The sequence below is a fragment of the Choloepus didactylus genome, chromosome 1 (assembly GCF_015220235.1).
Source record: "Choloepus didactylus isolate mChoDid1 chromosome 1, mChoDid1.pri, whole genome shotgun sequence".
Lineage (NCBI taxonomy): Eukaryota > Metazoa > Chordata > Mammalia > Pilosa > Megalonychidae > Choloepus > Choloepus didactylus.
In genome coordinates this window covers 145,334,815-145,354,572 of record NC_051307.1, presented here as the reverse complement: position 1 = coordinate 145,354,572, position 19,758 = coordinate 145,334,815, and the positions used below count along the sequence as shown (strand labels likewise).

Genomic DNA, 19,758 nt, shown 5'->3' with positions numbered 1-19,758 from the left:
AGAAGCATCCCAATTCTCTTACATGCTATCTAAGGAATGTCTTCTCCTTTGTGGGAAAATCCCAGCTGGATGACCTCAGCCAGCCAATGCAGCCTCCAAATCTAAAGAAGACAAAAGACATTTCAACACAGAAGAGCCCACAATAGGGCACAAACCCTTCTTGGTACTGGGGCCCCTTACCACTCAGTAGTGGAGACTAGCCACAAGAGGAAAGTACTTATTTTCAAACAGATAAGTCCATTTTCCTCTTATTAGCCTGAAAATGAGCATGAAATGACAAGTCATTTTTAATATCAAAGCCCCATTAGAATGAAATTCCTAAGCACTATTTTATTTATAACAGATATTACCTGAAATGAAGTAGGCTAAATTTTTAATTGTAAGATTTTGTAGTTACAGCACTCTTTGGCCTATTTTGTGTATTTCCATTGTGTCAAAAATCAACTACAACAGTAAGCAACAATTTACATAAACAACAAGAGTCTATATTATTTGGTTGGAATAAATTTATTTCATCTGTCTGTAAACAAGGTGTTTTAATAGTTATGGCATTTTTTAAAATGCATATTAAATCAGATGAGTTAGACTGTATCCCAGATGTAACAAAGTGCAGGGAAAGAAATGGACAAATCAGCAACAAGATTTGTTTTCAAATCTGTACATTATCCACAAGGCCCAAACAATAAAAGCAAATACTAGAATATCCCTAAAGTAGTGCCATTCGAAAGAAATCCTCAATAGGTCAGTTTAAATCCATCTCACAATAGCAACAGTTCATTTTAACAATAGTATGGCACAGAATACATATGAAAAAAATCATCACAAGACAGCCAAGTCCACAATAATGCAACTTCATATAAAAACTCAAGCTGCAAATAAAAATTGGTCCTATGAAGAACAAACTGGACACACTCCAGATGGTTATGTTGGGATACCTAATGTCCATAATGGCAGCCTTTTACAATTTTACTAAAGTGTAGAGCTGGTGTGCAAAGAAAAAAACAGGAACCAAAAATCTGAGCTATTGCAATGACGGAATGTCCCTGGGGATTCAATCAGTATGGTTACTGTAAGGTCATGGGAGGAAGTGCCTTTTGCTCTTGTTTTGCAGTTGCACTCTTCATATGTCCTACAGATACTATGAAAAAAAAAGGTTTGTCTCTACTCAAGTGCAACAACAATACTAAAAGCAAACTACTGCAGCTCTCAATAGCGCAACAAAAAAGGTATTAATTGGTTAAATAAACCAGGCACTGCACAAGATAAGAGGAAAGCAAACCAAATACTCTATGTGCAAAAGGAGGGGTGGGAAAAGAGGAGTGAAGGAAAGATGCATGCACTTTTTCCTCCCAATCATGCGCTACAAAAGGAAGACTGAGCCAAGTAAAAGCTCAAAGTGCTGAAAAGACATTGATCAAATTAGAGATTGTACACTGGCATCTTGCTTAATATTAACTTATTTTAGTAATCAATATCCCATTAATTGCTAAGACAAAGTGATGCCTAACTGGCATGCCCCCTCCCCCCAAATTTCAAGGTATCATGCAAATCATTATTGTGCTGCAATTATGTTGCCAGATAAGGGTTCGTTACATACAGTGATTAACATACAAATGATCCATTGGGCAAACAGGAATCATGACATTAGAAAATAGGTAAAGAAAAATTAGCCACCATCTATACTCTGGTAGCACTATGACCATAATTGGGTGGTGATGAAGACAGTTGCTAGGTAGATGGGGAGAGGCTGCTTACACATCAGACCTCCTCAGGTATAAAGCGAGTTCATATGCTTTCTTGTTAAGTGTGCCTCCGTGGACACCTTCCTTTCCCATGACTATAACCAATGCTGGAGTACACAAGGAAACAAAACAAAAGTGAACAGAATTATTTAAGGGGGGGAGGGCAGAAAGAAAGATACCTTTCCCCACCAACAGAGGGATACAAAGGAGACACAGGTTCATACCCCATCACCCTGCATTGCTAATAAAATTTCCAGAATTAAGACTCAAGCTTACAGCTAGGAAAGTTTAAGAGCAATTTTCCCCTAATACTTAACAGTCTGCCTAGCAGCTAGAACCCAGAGTCTCTCAAGTATTTTGCCATTGAGTATGCCTTCTTATTCAATCCGCCTCCATGGACCCCTTCTTTTCCCATTACAAAGACCAAGACTGAAAGAGAAAGAAGAAAAGTGTTTCAAAAGAAGTGTTAATAAAGAAAGTCACTTAAGTTTTAGCAGACAGAACCCTGATTAATAAGTTAACATTAAGTTAGTTTTCCATGAACTGTCAAGCACTGAAGCCAACTAGGTCTCCAAAAAAAAAAAAGACAACTTTAAAACTGATAATATGCTAAAAACAAACCATAGTAACTCTTGGCTATATCCTGGAAGTCCAATCAATGCAGCTGCAGGACTCTATACTACTATCTGTATACTAGCTAGAAAAAAAAATGTATGATCACTTTATCTTCAATTGTAGGGCAAAAAAAAATCTGGTCGATGTAACACAAATACTAGCCACAGGAGAATAAAGTTTAAAAAGTTAGAGTAATTATTAATTTACAGAATTCTCCCCAATTTTAAAGTGCTTAGTAAGTACAGACTATTAAGACTTATCAATGAGGCTAAATGTGCCTTTTACTTCAAGAGGAAAACCAAGACCAGATTTTAAATAGCATTTTCAGTGCCATTCCGAAAGGAACAAATTAAAAATATTTAAAGCTTGTGCATACTGATATCCTCACTGTGCTAGCTTTGTTTTTAGTCAAGTCTAAAATCCTGAAACAGGTTTATTATTTCTAACAGGTTCTTCTATGATGCAATTCAGTCTAATCCCCAAAATATGTCAAATTTTATATTCACTGCCACTAGATGTCAGTAGTGTTATGTGGTATATAAATCTCATTTTAGTTTAATGCCACATGGTTGATGCTTTTAAACATTTGTCTGAGGCTCAGCTAATGTTTAGAGATTTGTCTACTATTCAGAATCATCTAATCTTGCCATAGAGAAACATTCATAAATATCAACTCCCACCAGAATAAGAGTAACCTTTTGGACAACCACAGGGAGTTAGAAGATCCATAGCATTAAAATTACAGCTCAGAGCTGCTTCAAATCCCTTCACATACCAGATCTGGTCTTAGTATTAAGTATGTCAAGTTTGCTACATGAGAACCACAGAAGCCCTCTTAATTTACAAACTGTTTACACAGGTTAACACATTTAAATTGTACTTGTAAATCAACTGGATGCCTAATAAGCCTCACTTTCTAGAAAGTTTCTTTCAAAAAAGCAGTAAAATCCTTTAGTGAACTAAGAATTTCTGCAATGTCAACAAGTTAGGAGACACCAGAATTTCTGGACCAAATATACTAACTAAATGTTATTTCCTACTTCACAAGTATAAATCTCACACAGTCTGAAAATATTTTAATAAATGGGATTATTGTCTCCAAAACCATCATGCTAATTATTTCTCTCTCCCCCACTAACAGAAAAGTGAAACCATTTTAATTTTTCTTTCTTTATTCTGACTAGTGAAAAGATTAAAATGCAAGCAAGAAAGAGAAGGAAGAGTACCAAAGATCAAAGAATCAAAGAATCAAACTACATAACCAAATGACTTGAACAATTTAACAATCTGGCTATATCATAAGATTATCATTCTACTTGTCAAGCAGTTCAATGAGACAAACTTAGATTTTAAGTTTGTTGAATTGAACATGAAGAAGTGATACAAATATTCTATTTTAGAATAAAGTCAGAATCTCAGAGGCTAGGCTCTATGTGCAGCTGCCATAGGGTAAATAAATGAAAGCAGTGCCTCCCCCTTCAGTGCTGGGCAGTTCTCAAAAACCACCTTAATAGCCATTATGGACTGACACCTTCATTCAAAATGTTAAAAGAAACTGCTTAATAAGTTGTAATGTGACATGCAATTTTTTAACCAAAACAGCACCTTGCTTACCTCTACCAGCTCTGCCGACTGCAACGTTGTATGTTGGCTCTCCACCTTGACTCTTTGTCCGGATGTCCATTGTGCAGTCACCGTCAACATATAGACTATCTCTGATCACTGAGCACTTCTTTGCACCAAGAGTCAAACCATTGGTAAAGAAACCTTCCCGGTCTTTTCCTACAATCATATCTATTTCTATTGGCTGCCCCCAAAAAAAGAAAAGAAGGAAAAAAAAACATGAAGTTGTAGTTAATTCCTTTCAGGCCTCAATATAAAAGGACAGATTGTGTGTCAAGTTTGTACTAGCACTACAAGACATCCACATTTCACGAATTTAAAAATCAAGATTCAGTCTCAGTATTTTCTAAAGAATTATATTTGATAAATTTTTTGTATCAATTAATTCAGATTTCACTATTAACAGTAGTCTGCTGACTAAAGACTGGCCTATACAAAGAATCTCTCTAAATAGTAGCTGGATACTAGACAAACTGCAAACTTGAGTTATTTATAAACTGTGTCAAGTGGTGCCTGAAGGTGCTTATCTAACAGTAAAGATTCTGCTATAAACTTTTTCAACAACAGTTTGTCTAGCATATTAGTCACATCAAACTCAGTCAAGCTGTACCACATTCAAAGTTATTTGAAAGTGTGCCTAAATAAAGCCCCTGCTCTAGTAGGTATGTTCATTTCTCCTCTCCTTTGGATGCTTGAAGTATCCCTCACAGTATGAACTTCAATCCCAAAACCTCGGTGGATTTCCAAATTCATATTTCCTTATTTCCCTTTTTTTCTAGCCACTACTCTTTTTTTGTTTCCAGTTTCCCTTCCCACCTCAGTAATCAATTTTCTTTCTGGACAAATGCAAAGAGGATCCTGTGTGCACCACTGCAGTAGGCAATGGTAAAGGAACAGAGAAAATGGAGGGAGATTGGAAAAGAAACTGAGGTAGCCACCAGAACCGGAAAGGAGAAAGCGTGCATTCTAAAATTCCATGAATAAGAAGGAAGGCGTCGCCCCCATCAGAACTGCAGAGTCATAGCAGGCCCCAGCCATTTCCAAGCACACTCCCGCAATCTTCCCAGCCAGACAGCAGGAATGCACACACAAAGACGAGGCGACTGCAGAGAAAAAGTTGATCATGAAATGCCAGTTCTCTTTAAGAATTGTAGTCTACAACGGGTACATAAGATCTGAAAGTACTAGTATGAAGGACTGAGTTTTATACAATGAAATCTCAAACTATGTTAAATAGTAAAAGTAAAATAAGTAGCACCCCGAATTTTGGTGTTTGGTGGGGCGAGTGGGTCTAAGAAACTGAGAGAATGGGCGCGTATTCAATACAATCGTCACAATTTTAGAAAGAGCTTTGGGCAGAAACGGGCAAACAATAAACAGCGCTAGAGACGTGGTGACAAATTATTTCCCAAACATGTGGCAAACCAAGTCAAAGCCATCAAGTCACAAGAAAATCAGTATCAGTGAAGCATAAATCTGCAATAGTTCCTTTAAAACCATTACTAAGGAGGGAGGGACTTGGAGAAGTGAAGTGTCACTCGGTCTTCCCAGATTACTGAAAACCCCCTAAACGCACCCCTTTTAAGAACTGTGTTGCGTAACTGGAGGTAACGGTATATCGATGAATCTCCATAGGAGGAAAGAAATCAATGGCAGTTCGCCATCTTGGAGAATTAAAAAAAAAAAGCCCTACAGTGCCCGAGCTGAAGTCGAGATTCACGAATCCACCTACGTGGTCGGCGTACATTTCTCGCAAGCCCCGGAGGCCTGGACACCAGCAAATCTACGCAAAGTCGCTTCGAGAATCCCGGGGGCCGGCCCGCCGCCGCCTCCCACAGCCCCGCAGCGCGGGAGGAGCACTGTTGGTGCAGCGCTGGGGGCCCTACAGCCGAAGGACCCCCGCCCGCGCCCTGGGCGCCCCGGCCCGGAATCTCCGGCCCCCGTTTCCACCCTGGGAAGTGCAAAGCAAACCCCGGACTTCCAAAGGACCTGGGGAGCCGCACGAGGGAAAATCAGACACCCCCCCCCCCAGTCCGGCGCGCCCCCTCCCCCAACCCAGGCACCCCGAGCTACACCGGGAACGCTAGGGACTCCCGGCCCCGGCAGGCAGAGGCAGCAGGGAGTCCGGCCGCCGCCCCCGCCTGTCAGTGTAGCCCAGGGGAGGGGGCGTCCCCAGCCTTGGCCTCCCCGCCGGCCCCGCAGCCGCATCCTCGGCGCCCGCCTACTCGCACACCTGCCGCCGTAGCCCTTCCTGCCTAGCTCCATGCTGCGGCGCGGCGGCCGGCCCCATTGGGGTTCGGGGACTGGGGTCTGGGCCGCCGCTGGTCCTCACCGTAATGCTCTGAAAGACGCCCCCAGCCGTGGCTGCCCAGACGTATTTGGCATCGCAGTAGCCGACAATGGCGGCCTCCTGGCAGCAGCCATCACACATCAGGTTATCCACGTAGCTCTGCCAACCGGCCATCTTCGAGCCCTTCGCACTGCAGCGGGGACAGCAAGGAGCAGCAGGCGCAGCGGCGGCGGTAGCGGGCGGCGGCAGCGCGGAGAGAGGCGGGGCGGGGGCGGGGAGGAGGCGGCTCTGCGCAAGTACCGACCGCCCCCCTCCCCGAGGAGCTGCGGCGGGAGGACGCGGGGACGGCGATGCGAACAAGCCGCGGAGTGCGCCCGGTCCAGTCGCCCACCGGCAGCCGCGGGGCTGGACAGCCAGCGGCGGAATAATACCGAGCTACGATGCCGGGAACGACAGCGCCGGCTAATTCCCCTCAACGCACCACCCTCAGCTCTCCGTGGCCGCGGCGAAGCGTCTGCGTGTGTGCGTGCGATCCTTCCGCGGCGCCCAGACACGGAGGGTCCCGGGAAAGGATGGAGGAGGGGTTGGGAGGGGCGCGGAGGGATACCGCTCTGGGACAATCACGGCTGCCACGTGCGGGAAGCGCTGTCTGGGAGTTGAAGGTCTCTGGGGGCTGCTGAGCCTGGACCCGGGGCCCATGGGGAGGTTGCCTCCCCCGCTACACTCGGCGTCCTGGCGACAGCGGTGGCGGCGGCGGCAGGGACGCTTCGGAGTGTCTCCCGTGTTGCGCCTGTCCCTGCGCCCGATGTCCGGGGATGCGAGATCTTGATCCTCGGTGTCGGATTACAGAGTTGCCGTGGTGACGGGATGAAGAGCGCTTACACTCCTTTGTGGTGGGGGCGGTTGGTGGCAGGGTCGACCTTGCTCATCCAAAGCGACCCGATGAAACCCTTTTCCCCGGACGCCTTTGCCCCTCGGCCATAAATGCAGCCCAGCAGGCGCGTTTTGGAAACCTGAAATCAGAGCGGTCGTTAGTGGCTCCCGGGAACATTACTGAGCTTAGCCGATCTTTTCATTGTTGCCTCATTTGGGTACAAGGGACCTCGCAGTCTGTGGATTCTTTGCCAGGAACAGCTCCCTTAATGTTGCTAATCACGAGTGGTTAAATAACTCATAAATCCCGAACAAAACAATTAGCTACCTATGTAGACTATTTGTTGTTAACTGGGAAAGTTCTGGTGGGCAGAAGAAGTTGACGAAAATGCAAAGAACAAAAATCTAGAAAAGGTTTCACTGAATGAACATCGTGACATTTCTGCTCTTGAAGGGTAAAGTAACTTCGGGACCCAGATCTGGGAAACGCTTGTATTTCAAGGTTACCAGTGGATAGAGTCCCAGTGACCTGTCTTGCATCCTCTTTAGTAGCTTCAGGGCGCTGGCTACTAGATCCTGAATGAGGCGACGCCCCACACCATTGACTTCAAGTTTAAGTTAACAAAACTTTCTGCCAATTACGGGAAAGAAGAAAATGCCTTTAAAACGTTGGAAATTGATTTTCAGCTTTAATGTTACATGTAAGGTCACTATTTGACCGAATTATAAGAAAGTAGCTCAGGAAGGAAGAACGGTGCTAAGTAATATAATTGTTTTTGAGGTTTTGTGTTTGTCTGCTTTGAAATGCACAGCTACCAAAGAGAGAGAAAAAAAATACAGTAGGAGATCCCTAAGTCAGGGACCGATCAGATTATGACAATTATTTTTCTAATGTCCTGAAGAGACAATAAAATTGTGCCCAAAATTTTCATTTTTGCAACTGTCCCTCTCAACTGAGTTAGTTACATTTATTCGGTTCTTACTACTCTGCATTTGTGGATGTTGGTGATGGTTTTAATCCTTCACTCTTAGCATTTTATCGTCTTAAAATATTGACAGTTTTGGGTTGGTAGTAATAAGGATATGTTACTTCATTAGAAGTCATCAGGCTGTACATTTATGATTTGTGCACCCCTTTGTATGTACATTATGAGTCAAGTTTAAACTAAACAAAAAAGATAATGACAAAAGAAAAATAATTGAGTGATGATAGTTTAAAGACGTTTATTAAAACAGTTTTATTTACTTATCTATTCTGAATTAAGATTTCACTTCTAGGCTTTGGTATCCTATTATAGCAAAAAGTAGGAAATAACTTCATTCCATTCCCCTTCTTTTATTTTGGCCTTCAAACAGCATAAGGATTAGATCAACTGAGTATTTTGTATCCTCTCAAGTCTCGAACAATTCTAAAATATATCTATTGGATAAAATATTCATAAAGATTTAGAATCCTGTCTTTACACTTTCTATATTTTTCAAGATGTAACTTTTTAAATTATTTTACTTTTCCAACATAGTTATTATTTTCAGAATTACATACGGTAAAATTTAAGCAAGTATGAAAATATATTCTGTATAAATAGACTAGCTGGATTTTATACAGTTTTGGTTTTTATATTGTGTATTCAAAGGGGGTCCCTTTACTGTCTCTCTGTTAAATACTATGATGAAACAATCCTGTGCCTGTTTTCCTTAGAGCCAAATAGTTTTCCTTTTTAGCATCGAGTCTTATTTTTCATTTCCCTACAATGATAGTTTCTTGTTTCACATAACGATGACTTACCACAACATGTTTTAAAAAGTATAAATAGAGGTAGAATACTGAGTCTTAGGAGTAGCAAGAGAGGTTAACATTAAATAGGGATATTATTAAGTTATTAAGTGATTAATAAGGAACAGTAATGTGAGAAAAGAGGAATTACTGGCTTGTATGTTTCTACTCTTTTCATGGTAACTGGTCCCTAGGGCAATAATAGCAATGTCTGGGCAGAAGCTTAGAAAAGTCCTGGCTTTGTTAATGCAGATTCCCAGAATGATACAGCCATTAGCAATCAACATATTTAAATTTGGAGTGTATTTATTATGCTCTCTTTCCAAAATTATTGTATTCTTATTTAGTAAGATCAACCGTGTAGTAAAACAGATTCTATAATGTATAATGCCTGAGCCATTTAAGTCCATGAGTAAATCATTTGACGTTTTAGCAAAACACAAAGAGACAAGAAGTTTTTACTCTTAAAATGTACTCAAACTGGTAAACATTGGGGTAGGAGCTGAAACTATAGAATGTAATTCTCCAGAGTATAGTGAGACTATAATTAACTAGCTCACCTCAAATCTTTAATTAACTACAGTGTTCAGGCTCTGGGGCTGGGCCATGGCCCGCATCGGAAGCCCCTGCCACCCCGCCCAGCTGTAGGGGCGGGACCGGCGCCTCTGGAGGGAGTACCCGCACCTGAGCCTCTGCGCCCTGATGGGCCTGGCCACCGACGAGCTCGTCCTCGAGCCGCTGACCATTGGCGGGGGGCGGGTGACTAGGCAAAGGCCTGGGGGTGTCAGCAACCCGGAGAGCGACTGACTGCCCTGGGCAAAGCCAGCTGTTGGGGAGCGGGGCGAGGAGGCCCCACGACACAAAAATAAAAATAAAAGGTGCTCACGTCAACCAAAAAAGAAAGTCATTTCATTTCTTGGAAAAGTGCTTTAATTACAAAAGTAAGATCATAACAATCTTAGTTTTAAAAATGGAGAAAAATCACCCTTAATCCCACAACCTCTAATACAAGCATTATCTTTTGAGTGTATTCATTCACTGTTTTATTTATGATTTTTACAGTAAAGCACAAGGAGTATCTATAATTCTAGATTTGTCCATTTTACCCTGAAATTCTATGTGTTTTTGCTTTGTATTTTAAGGGGCTATTTAATTAGAGGCATAGAAGTTTAAGTTGTTCTTTTTTCTTTCCAGTGAATTTAATTTTTATCATTAAGTAGTGACCCTTTTTATCAGTAATACTGCTTTTTCTCTTAAAATCTATTTTGTCAAATATTGATGTGACTATCCCGGCTCTCTTTTTATCGGCATTTAGTTGTATACCTCCCCCACTCCAACTTTTTTTTTTTTTTTTTTAACTTTCAACCTTTCCCCATCCTTAAATTTTAGATGTGTCTGGTACAAATTTCACATAGCTAGATTTTGGCTTTTTATCTAATTTGGCAATCCTTTAATTGAAAAGTTTATTCCATTTAAATTCATTGTGACTATTGACATATATTTGGATTTGTCTGGACAAATTTTATCTGTCCCATGATTTCTGTGTTTCTTTTTTCTTCTTCCTTGCCTTTCTAAAAATTGATATTGATATGCAATATTCATTCAGTGTTATCCTTGAAATTTTCCCATGCATATTTAATAAAACAAAGCTTAAATTAATATTTTAAAGCCTTCCACCAGACAATCTAAAAGTCTTGAAATGTTTTAAAATCTAGCTACCCCTCTCCAGATTATTTTGAACAGATTTTTGTTTATACCTATATATTTATACACTTATTTTTGCTATTTTAGTTAATTACCATTCTTATATCTCACACCATCATTCTGTAATCATTTTCCTTTCTTCCTGAAGTATATCTTTTAGAAGTTACTTTAATGGAAATTTCTTGTTGGCTGTCTTAGTTTGCCGGACTGCTATGACAAATACCTAACACAATGAGTTGGCCTAAACAAATGTCTATTAGCTCACAGTTTCAGAGGCTAAAAGTCCAAAATTGAGCCATTGGCAAGACCAAGCTTTCTCCCTAGTGTCTGCAGTGTTCTAGTCTGGCTTGCCACAATCCTTAGGGTAGCTAGGCTTGCATCTCTGCTTCTGTCACATGGCCATCTCTTTCTCCTTGTGTTTGCTCTTCTGGTTTCCTCTGACTCCTCTGGCTCACTGCATCCAAATTTCTTCTGCCTGTAAAGGACTGGCAATGTGGATTAAGTAATACACTGATGTAGTTGTGCCTCTCCTTAACTAATACTTATCTTCAAAGGGTCCTGTTTACAAATGAGCTATGCCCATGGGTACATGGATTAAGATTAAGAACAATGCTTTGTTGGGGTACATAATTCATTCTACCACAGTGGTAAACTCTGTTTTTTGTTTATCTGAAAATGGCTTTATGTAACTTTCATTCTTGAGAAATAGGTTGGATCTACCATGTTAGATTGACACTTTGAAGATATTCCATTTCCTTCTCGTTTTCGACATTGCTATTAATACATTTAAGTGTTATCTGTCCTCTCTAGCTACATTTGAAATCTCCTCTTGTCTTTGCTGCTCTATAGTTTCGCAATGATGTATCTAAGCTGGGTCTCTTTTATTCTCCTTGTGAAAGTAAATTTATATCATCACTTCTAGAAAATTCTCTGCCATTTTCTTTTCAAATATTCCCTTTCCTCAGTTCTTTCTATTCCCTTTTAGGGCGCAGAGTAAATTTTTTTTTCTTCTGTTATCCATGTCTCTTAGTTTCTTTTCATATTTTCCATCTTCTTACTTGCTGCATTCTGGGTAATTTCTTCAGTTATATCTTCCAGTTAAGTCTTCAATTATATTTAACCTGTTGTTAAACACCTATGCTGAGTTTTTTTAATTTCTAAAAATCTGTTTTTCAGTTTTAGGAGTTCCATTAGATTCTTGTACATATCTTTCTGGTCATTGCTGATAGTTCCTTGTGGTTCCATATTTTATTTCTTTAAACATTTCTTACCTAGTTATTCTATATTCTATATCTGGCAATTCCAGTATCTAAATAGTTTCTGTTATCTCTCTCACCCACAGTGACTTACCTACTTATATACTTTTGATCTTAGATTGTGAGTTAACATTTTCTAGGTCTTAATGTGTGAATATTGTAATGGCCTAAATTGTGGATACTTTCTTTCAGAGATGATTTGTATCTGCTTCTGCTATGTACCAGGGATTGCTAACAACTTGGGATCACTTTAACCTTTTTTTGATAGTACCCCCTAAATGCAGGAGCATCTGGTTCAGCTCCCCACCACAGAGCTGCTATTGGCATTTGTACTCTGGGAATCCCCATTTTTCTAACATGCATACAGACCTCTGCTCCAGTTTCTGCTCAAGGTTTCTTTCTCTTTATTTTGTAGGAATAGTCTTTGGAGGTTTTTCTAATTCCTAAGAGCAAAGAAAAACATTTAAATACGTTTTTAGTCCAGTGTCCAGTTGTTTTGCAGAAGGAAGATGCCGCCATGGTATCTAGTCCACTATGAGGCCAGAAGCAGAAGTCATACCCACAATTCTGCGTCTTGCATGTTTTATTCAATAACTACAAACTGAGCATTGGTTTCAGGTTTGGGCACTGGTTTTTACTGGAACAAGCAACACGGGAAGATGAGCGACGTTAAGGGAAATGTTTAGCTGATTTTGTGTAAGGCCAATATGTGAGGGTTTCAGTTGTTCTACATTCTCACCAGTTCTTCATTTTAAACATTCTGCTGGGTGTGTAGTGGTATTTCATTATGGTTTTAATTTGTGTATTCCAGATGACAAAAGAGAGAATCTTTTTCATATGTTTATTAATCATTTGGATGCATTTTGTGTGAGATGCGTGTGCAGATCTAGCCATATGTTTTATCATTTTTAATGACTGTGCAGTAGTCCTTCAAGTGGATGTATCATTTTATCCTTTCTTATTGAAAAATCAAGTAATTGAAGAAATAATCATCAAAATAAAAAGTTTGTTGTGATCTGTGTGGTGCATTTACAAAGGCAAGAAAAACCAATGGACACATTTTTAGAGATATGTCTAAAAGCAAGACTTCAAACATAAAGTGTGGCAATTAATTCTGTTAATCAAATGTGATAGACATTGTTGGTTTGCCTTCCCAGTTTCTATGCTTCTTCCCTGCTAAATATCATAATAAATTTTCTCGGGGTGGTAACAAATCCATTTTGAAGTATTTTCACGGATGCCCCTCCAGCTGCGGTGGTCATGTGATCCATTGGCCATTGAGCTGAAACAGAAGTTACTGGTTGGGTTTTGTAGAAAACAATTGTCTTCTTGATACTGGGGTGGGGGTGGGGGTGCAGCTCAGCTGGCATAATGCTTTTGCATTTTAACCTGTCCACTTTCTTGTCCAAATTGTGATGCAGCATCAGAGGTGTCAAAGCCATTTGTGACTATGCTAAGGATGATGGAGCAGAAAGGATAGAGGGCCTGCTTTCTCAAGTGGCTACACCAGCCCTGCACTGCCCACACCCAGACTCTTTGACATGACATAAATAAACTCTTATTTGATTAACCTTCTATAATCAGCTTCTGTTATCAGCTTCTGTTAAGTGAAACCAAACCCTACCCCAACTGATAAAACAGAACAGCCATTTTCCTACCCCATCCCAGGCCCCTAAGCATTCTGGTTTATCCAGTGTTGTTTTTCCACATGAGTTGTACAGTTGAGGGAATGCTTTACATTTTATTGTATCCCTGTTGTAATGTTCTATGAATTGTTCATATCATAAAAATTGCACTACCACTATTGTTGCAGTAATACATTAAATAGTGCCTTAAAAGTTTTAAGGGTTTCATATACTTCCCTAAATGCCGTACTAGCTTATAGAGAATTCCCTATGAGTTTTGACTCATTTTCTCTGCTTTACCAGATGCAGAGTAAGGATTCTGGAAACACAGAATGAAGCATTTCATTCCAAGAAAGTTAGAGTTGAATTTGAGAGATGATTTATATTCGTTGTAGAATCCCAAGGGAAAGGGCACAAAACCTGTAAAAACACTGGTTGTCTTGTTACCCGATATGTGAGATAAATGCAGCTAATCCATCAGAACATCCCCAAAGAGATGACACATCTAGTTTTTCTTGATCTTGCCCTCAGAAGGCAAGCACTGAAATTTAATTATCTCCCCCCCAAGAAAGTATTGAAATGAGGCCTTAAAGGTGTTTTTTTTGTTTTGTTTTTCTCCAATAAAGCTTAGATTTCATTTCTAGAGAAATTGTTTCTGAGCTCACAAACGTTCCAAAGACTAGAAAACTGAAAGGTAATGTTATGTTGTATTTAAAAGCAATATTTAAAGTGAATATTAAAGTACAGTTATTTTTAATTATATCATTTGGTATTTGGAAAACATTAACAGCATGCCACTGCTACCAGCAACCCCATCCTTATTGAGAAATATATATTAAATAGCTAATTAGACACTTAGCAATACTCTCAAAGATCAAACTGATACCTTACAGTGCCTTAGCATTTCAAGCAGATCCAGTCTCATGATATGAATGGATATATATTGACCAAAGAAACCAACAGCTGAATACGGAAACACGTAAGTGGGAAGTAGAATAATTATCAACCACAACTACTTTCAACAATATGGATGAATGTCATAGACATACAGTTAAGCAAAAGAAGCCAAAGTGGTTATCCTTCTGGACGGATCATGACTTGAAGAGCATCTTGGGGGTTTACCATAGTCCTGTCTCTTGCTCTGAGTACTGGTTACAGAGATGTGTTAGCTCTGTGAAAATTCATCAAGCCCTATACCTATGATATGTGTACTTCTCTATTTTTTTCTCATGGTTCAAAAGAAAATTGAAAGGAAAATCCCAGCACTTTTGTGTGTATGTGTGTGTGTGAGAGAGAGAAAGAGAATATTGACAAACTTGTTTCCAAAATTTGTATAGAAATGCAAAAGACCGAAAATTATCAAGATAATCTTAAGGAACAAAGTTGGAGGATGTTATTGGATATCAAGACTACCATGTATGTGATATTGGCACAAGGATAGGCATATAGAGCAATACAACAGAAATAGATCCATGTATAGTCAATTAAATATGGGTAACAGTCTTTCAACAAATACTGCTGGAAGAATTGGACATCTATATGCAAAAAAATGAAGCTCTACCCTTACATCTCACCCTTCAAAAATTAATTTGAAATGGGTCTTAAACCTAAGTGTAAGGGCTAAAAGTATAAAACTTTCAAAGAAAGCACAAGAAGGAACCATTGTGACCTTGAATTAGGCAATTTTTAGGACTCAGCATGAACCATAAAAGAAAAAAATTGGTAAATTGGACTTTATCAAAAGGTTTTTAATTTTTGCTGTTCATAACTAGAACTTTCATACTCTGATAGAGTGAGTGTAAAATAGCACAACCTCTTTGGAAAACAATGGCAGTTTCTGAAAAAGTTAAGCATACACCTATCTATTGACCAAGCTATTCTATTTCTAGGTATTTATAAAAGAATTAAAAATCTACATAAGGACTTGGATGAGAATGTTCTTAGCAGCTTTATTTGTAATCACCAAAAACTGGAAAAAATAAACAAACAAAATGTCCATCAGCAAATGAATGGATTATCAAATTGTGGTATATCCATACAGTGAATTACTATTCAGCAGTAAAAGGGAACAAAGAGAACACATTTTTGATAACATGCAACAACATGGATAAATCTCAAAATCAATATGCTGAATGAAAGAAGGCAGACAAAACAACAAAAAGAGTACATACGTAAGTTGCTTTGGAAAACAATGTTTTGACTGGAAACTGTAAGGCTAAAAAAAAAAGAAGAACAGTAAAGACTATGCTTGGTAAATGTGTTTCTCACAGGGATATGAGTTAGCAATTCTAAAACTATTTTACATGTTGTATTAGTTTTCCAGGTCTGCAGTAACAAATTACCACAAACTACATGCTTAAAACCATAGAACCTTATGCTCTCACACTTCTGGTATGAAATCAAGGTGTTAGCAAGGCAGTAATCCCTCTGAAAGCTCTTGGGGAGAATCCTTCCTTGTCAATTCCAGCTTCTGGTGGCTCTAGGTGTTCCTTGGCTTATGATTGCATAACTCCAATCTCTGCCTCTGTCTTCACATGGCCTTCTCTTCTTCTTTCTGTGTCTCTTATAATGACACTTGTCATAAAGTCAGGGCCCACCTAGATCATCCAGAATGATCTCAAGATCTTTAATTAATTATATCTACAGAGGCCTCTTTTTTTCCCCAAATAAGTCACATTCACAGGTTCCAGGGTTTAGCATGTGAACATATCCTTTGGGGGAAAGGGGCCCTACCATTCAGCCCACTATACATATATATGAGAGTTACATAAATAAGAAAATACATTGTAAATAATGAGAGCCAGGTTGCTCACTGTCAGAAAACAGAGTTACAAATAAGCAAGGGGGAAAGGTTAGACTAAACTATGTGGTGCTGGATTAAAGTCACAGGTATCAGTGAGACTTTGTTCATATTAATATGTATACATATAGATACAGAAATAAATCAAGGTGCTTATACCTTGATTAGTGTATGTACATACATTTCCCAGCTCTGTTCTCTGAAAGAACCTAGAAACAATGACACCCCAGTAACAATAAGCACATCTCACATTCAGATCTTGGTTTCTAAATACCATTCTCCAATAAACAGAATCAGTGCTTCTTGGAGAAATGATTATTTCTAGGGCTGGGGAAGGGAAAATACAAGATGAAACTGGAACATCTTATAGTGCCAGAAAGTAAGGAAGTACCCAGAAAAAACAAATCTATATAGAGGAAACAGATAAGTGGTTGCCTAGAGCTGAAAGTGGGAATGGGGACTGACTGAAAATGGGATGAGATTTCTTTGGGGAATGATGGAAATATTCTAAAATTAGATTATCCTGATGGTTGCACAACACTGTAAATATACTAAAAGTCATGTTGATATCATATACCCCTTGATATCAGATAAGCATGAAAATCTCCTAAAGCTGAACATATGCATACCCTAGAACCTAGAAGATCCATTCTATCCATAAGTATATATCCAAAAAAAAGGTGTTCATATTTTTTCATCAAACACCTGAACAAGAGTGTCCGTGGCAGCATTGTTTGTAATATCCCAAATGTCCGTCCATCAATAACAGTGTAATGAACAAATTGTATTATATTCAAACAATGGAATACTCTACAATAATAATAAAAGTGAACTATCATTACACACATTAGGAAAAACCTTCACAAAAATGCTTAACAAAAGAAGCCAGACACAAAAGATTACCCACTATATGGCTTGATTTAAATAAAACTAAAATATAGACAAAATTAATATCCAGTGCTAGAGTCAGGGTAGTTTTGGGGAGAAGGGGCTGGTGGGAAGGGATATGAGGAAGTCTTCTAGGATGCTGATAGTGGTTTTATACAGGTTATTCATTTTGCAATAATTAATCAAGGTATACACTTATGATAAGTGCACTTTTCAGTATATCTATTGTACCTTAAGGACAAAGTAATTAAAGTTAGAAAAAAAAAGGCAGCATTGGCACTTACATAGTCCCACATTAAAATCACTGCCACACTACTTGCTAGATAATACCTAATCTCACTGAGCCATAGCTTCCTGATATATAAAATAAAGATAAATGATACCTGGCTCAAAGGGTTATATTTGAGATAATACATATATAATACATATAAAGTATGAGCACAGGGTCTGGCACAAGTAAATAGATAATAAAAGCTGTGATCATCATCATCATCATCAGCAGCAGCAGCAGCAGCAGCAGCATCGTAAATGTTGTAATGGGTGAGTGAACCCTTCATCCCAACTCTGGACCACAGAGTTGCATGAGCCCCCAGAGCAATGCAGCTTAGGCCTAGTCTCACAAAGTTCCTCTTGACTTAATATCTGCTTTTAGGCTCCCTGGAGGGCTCAAAATCAGCCAAGGGCCTGGAAGAGAACAATTGCCATCTTGTCTCTCTTTGTTTGCTCATCACAAAAGACCCCTGCATATGTAGCCAAGACTGCCCTTCTCCCTGCTCCTCAGGGTTGGTGTGAGGGTGGAAAGAAGCCATGAACTGGGATGGAAACTTTGAACAAGGCACTTTCCAAAGTTAACCAATTAGAAGATGTTTTGTCAGGTAATTCAAGCTTAGGCAGAAGATAGGCACCAGTTAAGATGTTATGATTTGAGCATTAAAATATAATATTCATCTTGTTGTGGTGCTTCTTGCACATTCACGGCTTGCGCCACTTGGCCACCTGGCTCGTGGTCTCACAGCAGCCCAAAAAAAAAAATATATATATATATATATGTATATATATAATATTAAGGTAAAAAGAAATAAATGAAGTATGTGAAGGTGTATGAGTGTCTAATGAGCTAAAAGAAAGTGTAGAATAACGGATGGAAAGGTGGCCTGTCTTCATTTGCTAGGCTGCTATGACAGCACACTGGTTGGCTTGACAATAGGCATTTAGTGGCTCACAGTTTCAGAGGCTAGAAGTCCAGAATCAAAGTATTGGCTGGACTTGGCTTTCTCCCTGAAGTCTGTAGCATTCTGGTGCTGGCTTGCTGCAATCCTTGGGGTTCCTTGGCTTGCTTCTCTGCCTCCGTCACTCGGCCATCTCCCTCTCTTCATGTCGACATTTAGAATAGTTTAAGGGTTAGTGCACTAAGTTTTATTATATTTGTATATTTTGTCTGCTATTTACAGTGTTGAAGAGACTCAGTTATACCAAATTTGCAATTGCAATTTTAGGGCATTTACTCAAATTTTTAATCAATCCCTAAATGCTCCCCATTGAGTATTAATCAAAGTTAGTACATTGTGGGTATATCTCTGTGAAAAAAGTCCTCTCTAATCCACATGACCCAGGGGAGAGAAGGATCGTGACTCACAGAACACCCTGTGGATGCAGAGATGTCTAAGATCATTCACTGCAGGCAGAAGAACTCAGCCTGGGAGAAAACCTGGTGTGGAACTCTGGGGAAAGAGGAGTTAAATGATCTAAGCACTGGAATCAGGGTAGGAGGGGGTGTCTTGAGGAAGGGAGAGGGGAGTCCTGTTTGCTGAAGGGTGGCAGCACAGAGACTCCTGATTGCACATTGGTCCCTGGGGTTGCTTTTAAACATCATATCCTAAAACAATTGAATCAGAATGTCTGGGGATGGAGCCTGGGCATCAGTGATTTTTAAAGCTCCTCAGGTGATTCCAGTTGTGCAGCCAAGATTGAAAACAAAAAGGTTTGATCATGAGGACTTGTACCCCTGTCCAAAGCATGGGAAAAAGTTAGACAAGAGGGTGTAACTTTTTGGCTTCTCACCCTGAAAAGGGAGACTGAATGGCCCCCACTCCCACACCAAAGTCAATGGCAGGTCCTTGGTCATTTTCATTTTGGGCCATGACCCTTCCCGAGAAATACCAAGACTGATATTCCTCCTTGACTCTTCCTTTCCAAGCACTCTGCCCTGATCTAGAGCCCACAGGGTGCTTCCACAGCGGTATCCAATCCCTCTCCTCCTCTCCCCACCCTCTATTCCCGCCAAAAAGAAAGAACGAAGACGGGACAACGAGAGTTCTATATATTTGCCGATATGGGTATCCCAAATATATTGGGAATATTTGAACCATGTTAATAGGGTGAATACTTCTACCCAGTCCTTTAGGAATACTATATCATGGAAACACTGAACTTAAAACAACACAGTACAACCTTGTGCCTCCCTGCCCTGTGCAAAATATTAGTCTTTAACTGTGATGACCAAAAACAGATGTTTCATATTTAGAATGTTTTCTCCCAGAGAATTTCAATAGAAATATTTTTGCTCTC

General features: G+C 39.7%; 1 protein-coding gene across 2 annotated transcripts; it reads right to left on the bottom strand.

The window, feature by feature from the left end:
- Window positions 1-488: 488 nt before the first annotated feature.
- On the bottom strand, window positions 489-6,798 carry PFN2 (profilin 2). 2 transcript variants are annotated; one of them, XM_037842865.1, is made up of 3 exons: window positions 6,313-6,798; window positions 3,972-4,164; window positions 489-2,171 (listed from the first exon to the last, which is right to left on the bottom strand). In XM_037842865.1, exons 1-3 carry the CDS (start codon window positions 6,442-6,444, stop codon window positions 2,074-2,076), a joined length of 423 nt encoding a protein of 140 aa, XP_037698793.1. In that variant the 5' UTR covers window positions 6,445-6,798; the 3' UTR covers window positions 489-2,073. The 2 variants fall into 2 exon arrangements, with proteins under 2 accessions (XP_037698793.1, XP_037698803.1); XM_037842875.1 differs by having other exon boundaries at window positions 489-1,849.
- Window positions 6,799-19,758: the final 12,960 nt, after the last annotated feature.

What these genes read in the sequence shown, in the direction of transcription:
- PFN2 (XM_037842865.1), bottom strand. Translation starts at nt 6,444, where the DNA reads ATGGCCGGTTGGCAGAGCTACGTGGATAACCTGATGTGTGATGGCTGC. An exon ending in GCGTCTTTCAGAGCATTACG is followed by an intron (nt 4,165 to 6,312) that starts GTGAGGACCAGC and finishes TTTTGGGGGCAG; the next exon opens with CCAATAGAAATAGATATGAT. An exon ending in AGTCGGCAGAGCTGGTAGAG is followed by an intron (nt 2,172 to 3,971) that starts GTAAGCAAGGTG and finishes TTTCTCTTTCAG; the next exon opens with TCTTGGTCTTTGTAATGGGA.